Source organism: Centruroides sculpturatus, unplaced genomic scaffold (assembly GCF_000671375.1).
Source record: "Centruroides sculpturatus isolate CEXI.00-Female unplaced genomic scaffold, Cexi_2.0 scaffold21, whole genome shotgun sequence".
NCBI classification, from domain to species: domain Eukaryota; kingdom Metazoa; phylum Arthropoda; class Arachnida; order Scorpiones; family Buthidae; genus Centruroides; species Centruroides sculpturatus.
This window is the reverse complement of record NW_019384490.1, coordinates 1,305,119-1,313,303: the sequence shown is the minus strand read 5'-3', so window position 1 is coordinate 1,313,303 and position 8,185 is coordinate 1,305,119. Positions and strand designations below refer to the sequence as shown.

Genomic DNA, 8,185 nt, shown 5'->3' with positions numbered 1-8,185 from the left:
TGCGGAGGAAAACAAGGGTTGTAGCATTGTGCGGCCACAATATCTACAAAACTTAATTCGCGCCAACAAAATGATATAGATAATAAATAATTTCGGGCAGTGCTAGGCTTTTTAGCTAGAAGCAGAAAAGAAGGAAAAATCAATGTTTACAGACCACGTGCACCAACAGCTGATGCTAGATACGATGTTGATATTATGCTAATCTCTCCTAAGTGGGCGTAAATTGTATGACTACTGCATTCGCCTCCATTGGGCAGTTGGCAACGTCACGATTCGCTATTGGACGTGAGGCGGTTCCGAGGCGTGCCTAGTGTCAGTCACCTGTTGGCGCGCCTACCAACCGTTCCCAAGGGGCGTATTCCTGAGGGAGGCGCCTGTTACTTCGTTCGCTGGGCTGCGCACAAAAGCCAACCCCGAGAGGGTTGGTACAGCCAAATCGCCATTTACTTTACCAACGTCTGAGCGACTAGCACACCACCCGTGTGTGATTAGATGTGCCGACTGTAACTTTGGTCTGAAGTGGAAGAGGCAATCAGTGCTGCTGTAACTGAGACGTCCACGCAGGGGATAGTATAGACGGCCCCTCACTTTGTCAACAACCGGGAGTGTGGGTAAAGCGCACACCCATCCTGCTCAGACAACTCTTAAGGGGCCACTCAGTCGTCTATCGGGCTACGTCGTGCTACGGCGCTATGGACATTCGGTCCTAGTAACTTCTCACCTGGTCATTGCTACGTTGCAATTACCGACAATTCGGTAATATTAATGAGGTAGCGATCGCAGCCGTCGAAAGCTCGGAAATTTTATTTGGTGGACTGTAAGATTTCTATACAACAACCTGTACGGCCTAACAGAAGATTGTGCCGAGTACGGGGGTGAAGGCGCCGTGTGGAATAGGATACTTAGGCCCATGTTTGGACTCCAAGACACGGGACTCCAACCAAGGGGTCCCATGGCGACTTTGAAGGAAGAACCTCTCAACACCCAGTTAGGAAGTGTCAGAGGTGGTTGGATGCAACCCGCTATGTTAGACCAAAATCCAACCAGGTAAGTAATGATTTTGTTCCCGATTGACTAAGACCAACATGTGGAGAAAATGTAGCGCCGGTTGATAAAAGAACGCTATGTCCCAGAGGTCGGTTTTGCAGAGTCGTGAGTCGTTGCTTAATAACCCTCGGGCCACTTAATGACCCGTTTCGCCTTCAATTTGAGTCTGGGGACCTTGTCTTTCGACAAATTGACGACTACACTTCACCGACTGCGATTCTTTTCATTTTTCTAACATTAAATGCCACGTCCAGGCCCACAATGCTACTCTTTACCCGCCGTTTACCTAAGTACTAATGAAGATCGCGCTTGATCTTCGTTCTTCCTTCTATTTTGCCTTTTTCTCTTATCCAGCTGCACGGGATAGATCACGCATCGCTGTTAAGCAAAATCTCCAGTGGTTTGTATTCAAACCCTGCGTCGAGTTTCGCGCTTAATGTTTAACTTTCGATCTTTACTTTTGCAAAAACAAACAGAAAAATTGGCGTCGACACAATTTAATAAAGAACGATGTTTATAAACAAAACTTTATTATAAATACGCATCCTTTGGTAGATTGCCGAGATACGCTGATAAGATATTTTCATCTTGTTACAGCATCGGGTTAGGTCGTGCCCATTTCGAAAAACAGCCTCCATCCAACTTAAGGAAGAGCAACTTTTTCCATTTTGTGATTGCCCTTTATGACAAATCGGGACAGCCTGTCGAAGTGGAGAGAACAGCATTTGTTGGATTCGTCGAGAAAGACCAGGTAAGTTACACCCTATTTTACATAGTTTTTGCATTCCTAAAATTTCCTATTTGATAAAATATCTCCTAAAAACACCCTAAAAATGGTTGTCAGCATTTTAAAAATCGTTTAGAACTTGTAAATGTCGTAAAGTATAAGATATCCTTGTAAATAGCTTAATTTATCTTAAAAAAAACTTAAGAATATGGCTTATAAATCTAAGAAAGTTTGATGTTAATGCTGTCTTGAAAAACCTAAAGACATAGCCAGATGTCATAGGTTAGCATTACATAAGGAGCTTTAAATGCGATAACAGCGATTATATTTTGTTTTTAGTCGTAAAAATATCAAAATTTCAGCTAATAAATCAAGTATACAAATGATTAAGTTATTGTTAAAAATCGTGTTAATTAAATAAAATAGATAAATGTGATGTATCAAAGTCATTGCCTCCGTGCTCTGATTTAATCTTAGATTTATTACATTTAAAATATTTGGAAAGGAATAATTTGTTTTCAAATAAAGGAGCAAAGAAGCTAGCAAAATGAAAAGTAAACTTGTTATCTTAATTGTTAAAGTGATAGGATTGTCTTGGTAATAAATTTTCAACTAGAGAAGAAGAAGTGGAAAAAAAAGGAAAAATGTGACTCTTTCAATTTCCTGTTATCACTCAAAATATCAGAATGTTTTACATATGATAGATAATTTTTTTAGATATTTGAATATGTATCTAATATATTTTAAATTAAGAATGACACGGCTGACATTCTATCCTATTCTGGACCAATGGAGATTTCCTTTGTTCTCTTTCAAACGTACAATGTGACATGGTGTCGATTCGAAGGTAATATTGTTTGTCAACTTATTGATTCTTACTTGTCACCACTCTATATTTCTAAATTGAACTGTGTTTAAACTGTCAACAAATCTGTCATACTTGTACGTAATAATATTCCATTCAAACCAGTAAGAAAACTACAAATATATATATATATATATACATCTCCCCGATGCTATGTTGATCAAGTCAGAGATGGAGTAACATGTGAAAGGAACTCGATAAATTATAAATATATAGTCTAGTTCAGAAGCATATTTAAAATGTAAACAGGTTCTACATAGAATTATAACAAAGCACTGCCGTTCGAAATACTTTAGAATCTCCCATTCCTGCTTAATTTTTAACATTATGTATTTTCCAAGCTTAAAATCGAGTAGATTATTCAAGCCGGATGGAAAGAATAGCATTTCTTATTCTCTTATTTAAAGAGTGACATGATTTAATCTGAAGATCGTCATCGTTTGACCCAATAAATTAGGAAAAAAAAAACGAGATATTTCTGACCAATGATCGTGACGATGGATTAATGAGCCAAACTGTTTTTCCACCAACATCCTTTAATTCCTATCCATGCTAACGACTCTTGGGAGACTATTGAAATCCTCAAATCTCCTCAAATCCCCATAGATAATAAGCTAGTTTACTCCCTGTGGGATTCGTTGTAACTATTAATTAACATTACTCCATACAAGGGTATTAAGTGGTTGTATCGTCTAAACGATACAACTTATATAAATCTCGAAAGAGAAAATACAGTTTTTTCTCTTGGTATATTTAAGACTTTTGTAATTTATTCTGATCATTAATGCGTTCAAATGTAAACAAGTCCTTGGACCAATTAGTGATTTTTCAAAGATTCTTTTCTCTAAATCTTCGATTGTATTCTTATTAATCCATAATTAGCTCATCTATTAATAACTGTTTTCGACTCAATTTTTCTTTCTAACAATATTTGTAATATTGTAAAACTCTTCGAATTATCTTTAGAGATTAAAAATGTGTTTCACTAGTGCTTTTAAATGATTTAATAAAGATTTTTCCTTCTTATAAAACTTTTCTAGCTACATAAAGGCCTATAAACTATTTATGGGATCTTTCTTCTTTAACGTCGATTTTTTTCTCGCTTTTTCTCCCAACAACTACACATTTTAATCTTAAAATTCTTTATAAATATAATTAATTTGATATTAAAATATATTCTCCACTGATTTGCTATCCAGAAAAAATGTATTTTAGTTAATAAAGCGCTTGCAAAATATTCAAATCTTTCTCATACACTTCCTATGTAACCTGTGAAACTACAAAAAAAAAATCAAAAACAAAAGAAGAAGAGTTACAGTTACATTAATATACGAATAAGCAATGTTTAACGTGTATTTTACAGGAAATGGATGACTCTACAACTGACACTAACTTTTACGATAGGATAGAATCGAGTCGGTTGTTGCAATTAACCTCAAACTAGACTTATTTGCAATAACCTTAAGCTATATAAAACTTTAAATCATGTTTAGGGACCGTAAAGACGCAAAGTATCTTTTAAAAAATCTTGTTAAGAAGATAGAAACCAAAGTAAAATAGTAGCAAATGCCTTATTGGTCGTTAAGAAATGTGGTCGAAAGGAATAACAATGACATCATTCGTAGCTCGATTAGCTAAGTCTGATTATTTTTTTTCCATCAGATAATATTCTCTCATTATTATTATTATATATTTTTTTCAATTATTTATCAATTTTCTATAAATTTTCTATAAAAATCTTAATTTCTCGAGCGCTTCTTAACGATATTTGCAATGTTATAAACAAATTAACCATAGATTAAATAGCGCAAAACTTATAAAAACTTTCCTGTTTTAAACTAAAATTTCTTCTTTTACATTATAAAAATTAATATTATTATTAAATAAATCTATTATATTTTATAAAATAACGATTCTTTTAAGCTTAAATTTATATATATTTTTAATTTCGAAAGAAGCTTTTCGGATGATTTTTTATTCGATATTGCATTAAACTTTTCATTCCGATAGCTTAAAAATCGATGATAAAATTTTATTTTCTTCAAATTTTCTTTGTGAAATGTATACTTTAAAAATATCACATTCGACTGTACCAAAAATAGAATCATTCTACTTAAAGTTATAAAGTAGGCCTACATTAAATAGGATTTTCTCTACATTATGTGGAATTATAAAAATCCAAGCAATAGAAAGTTCTATAAATGTAACAACTGTTTAATTATTCAACACCATTTATCACTGATTCTATATTCTAAAAATAATACAGACTATGTAATTAATTTTCTTGCTCTAAATATAATTACTAATTAAAGAGTTTGGATGAATTTAATATATATATATATATTAAATTCATAATTGAATTTAAATATATTTTAAGTTATTCGAAGCTTTTAATTTAAATAAAATAACATATTTTTGCATATTTTACTTCATAAATATTACATATAAAGTTAGAATTTCGTGCTTAAAAGAAGAATTTATCGAGAAGATGTAGAGGATTTTAGATAAATCAGTAATTTTTTTTCTATGTGCCATTACGTTAAAATGAGACATCATCCCATAAAAAACAAGAATTTCTTTAAATTAGATTAATATCAAGTAATAGACCATCTATAAACGAATATCTTAATAAAATTCTGTAATTTATTCGCTTGATACGCTTTTCGGGAGAGATTCAATAGGAAGAATTTAAAAATAAATAAATAAGATATCGAAGTTTATAAATATTTCATAGGAGATATAAATCCTAAATTATTTTTTTTCTCCTCTTAAAAGTTTAGTAAATTGATTTTTAATCCTGAATTAAAAATAAATATGTACTGTACAGTACTGTACATTCTGCATTCACCCTTTTGTAAATCTATATACATTGTAGAAATTATTAATACTAATTACACTTAAAAAATCGTATATCCGACGTAAATTTGACGTCATTTTTTAGAATTTCGCATTGTAAAACTGAAGTAGTGATGTCAAATTGACGTAAAAATGTACACCATCTCAATCAATCGAATAGTTAACAGTATAAAAAGTATAGAAAGAAGGTTATCATCAGCATTTTTCCCTTTATTTTGAATGAGTTATAGTGTTTTATATCCTATACAGAGTTAGTATAGAGCACGATTAGTATCAAATACCAGATATATATGAAGAAAAATGTAACAAATTATTGGCTGTTTGGTTATCGGGAGTAATAACAGATAGGTACACTAAATAAAGAAAGCTTTCCTAGATCTTGTTTCAACGATGAGTCACTATTTCACCGATTTCGATAAAGAATGTTCCCTAATACTCTTGGGAGTATCTCCATAATTAAGTCTCTCCATGTGTTGGATTAGGGAGTGCAGTTTACTGTTCCGCCAAGATCAGCACTCCGTTGCTGTGCAATATCACAATATCTAGACATATACCTATACTGCGAATCGGAATGTATACTTACCTAGATTAAAGCACACTGCAACTAGACTAGGGCTGGAGGGACTCGTCCAACTGATATACGGAGCAGGTTATGAGCACAAATTCTCCAACTATATAATTATTTAGCTTTGGATCCTTTGTGCAATCGAATTTTATTTAAAAAATCTTTAAAATTCTTCTCATTCTATTAATTTATAACGAAAAAATATTCTTATAAATTCTCCTTTAAATCTTATATATTTTAACTTTTAATGCGAAGATTTTAATCTTAAATTTCCACTTAAAACACACACCTGTTGTACTTCATTTAGAAATTTCTGCGTAAAAAATCGTGGTTTTTTTACTATAAATCATTATGTATATTTGATTTTGTTTGTTAAGATTCATACAACTGTCATCGAGACTCTGAAAATCTTTAATAATTCACAAGAATCTATAAACAGTTCGTCCTAACAAAAAAATTAACAAGTATTGATAGAAACTCCAATCCTTTACATTTTTTTATATAAATAATATATTTGATATTGTAACTCTATATTTAAATGAACAGATAACAAAGTTTTCCCTTTTAAAATTTTAATTTAAGAACCCAAAAAACAGCCAAGTGAATCTGTATTTAGTTAGAGATAAGCTTCAAATTTCTTCCAAATTAACTTTCTCGTAGCAAATTGTAAAATGAAATTATAAAATTTCGTCTAAACACTTGTTAAAATTTAAAATGAATTATAATTTTCACCCGAAACTGTATTAAATAACACATTTTTTTTGAATATATGAAACAATTTTTTCACGTTTCGAATTTAAAATTGGGATACGCCTGCATCTAAGAGTAGTTTTATAGTGTTTTCTTAATTACACTCAATTTAAATAAATTATTAACCATTTTCCCCTCTAAAAATCCCTTTTAAAAGTGAAAATAAGTGTAAAAATTGGAGAGTTCTCGGCTCTTTCGAAAGGAAATTTTGTAAACTGCAAACTACTTACCGTATATTAAATACTTTGATATCATAATTTTACTTTGCAATAATCTTTTGGAATGAAATTCTAATCATAAATGTCTAAAATAAAGTTTTAATTAAGGCAATTAATTATACAGGATTGTTGGAGCATTTTCGTTTATTATTGTAATTTTTTTTATATTTTGATTCTTATTTTTTTAACAAATTAGAACAAGTGTAATGAAACTTAATATATAAATATATCTAGTTTACAATAAGAGTAGTTAATGCAGGGTGAAGATTTTAATTCCTGGAGCCATCATTTAAAGGAGGACACATTGTATACAGTAACGTTTCGAAATTAATTCGATTATAAATTACACGTTTGTCACGTGAATAACTTTAAAGTAAATAAACTCATTTTACAGTAAAAATACTAATTTTCTAAGCTTTATAAATAAGTTTCTCTTGTATTAATGTACTTATATTTTTAAAATTATATAAAAATATAATTTAAATTAATTTTTCCAATAATTTACGTGTAAATAATTAAACATTTTTCTTGAAAAATAACGATGTGTCAGGTTGTAAGATGGAGTGTAATTTAATTGTTTACGTAGCTTTTTAATTAAATAATACGCAATAAAATTGTAATAATTAAGAAAATTAAAAATTTTTAATTGTTGTAATTAATAAAGTTTTTATGTAGAAGTTAAGTAAAAATTTCAGAGAGAGGAAAAAAGTAGAAAATAAATTCGTTCCTATCAACATGTTGTTTAAATGAGAATGAAATGTTTTACATTATATATAACACATGCGAGTTATTAGGATGTATCCTGCTATATAAACGTGTATCACACAATTTATCCATTTAGAAATCAGTACACGGATGTCTGGCTCTTGAGTCAACACGCCTAAGGATAACTCCGCGGCTTTATAGTTGATGTAGATACAAACTTAATAAATTCACGTCTATATTATGTAATTCCAAGTATTATAATTATAAATTTTAATATTCTATTATGTGTTGCTACTTATATTTACAGTTAATAAACTTTAGTTTCGAGTGCAAACTTAATGAGTTTTACGCCAATTTTTCATACTTTTATTCATACCTAAGGTTATATACTTGATATTAGGGTTTAGCAATAGTTTTATTAAGGTGTTTAAAGTGTTTTGCCAGCGTAAAAG

General features: G+C 30.8%; 1 protein-coding gene across 3 annotated transcripts in view; it reads left to right on the top strand.

The window, feature by feature from the left end:
* Positions 1-455: 455 nt before the first annotated feature.
* LOC111621760 (transcription factor collier-like) overlaps positions 456-8,185 on the top strand; it is a 71,240-nt gene continuing 63,510 nt past the window's right edge. For all 3 annotated transcript variants that reach the window (XM_023364001.1, XM_023364000.1, XM_023363999.1), the window contains exons 1-2: positions 456-1,047; positions 1,645-1,798. In XM_023364001.1, the coding sequence (XP_023219769.1) occupies positions 911-1,047; positions 1,645-1,798 (291 nt within the window). In that variant the 5' untranslated portion in view covers positions 456-910. The remainder of the gene's footprint in view (positions 1,048-1,644; positions 1,799-8,185) is intronic.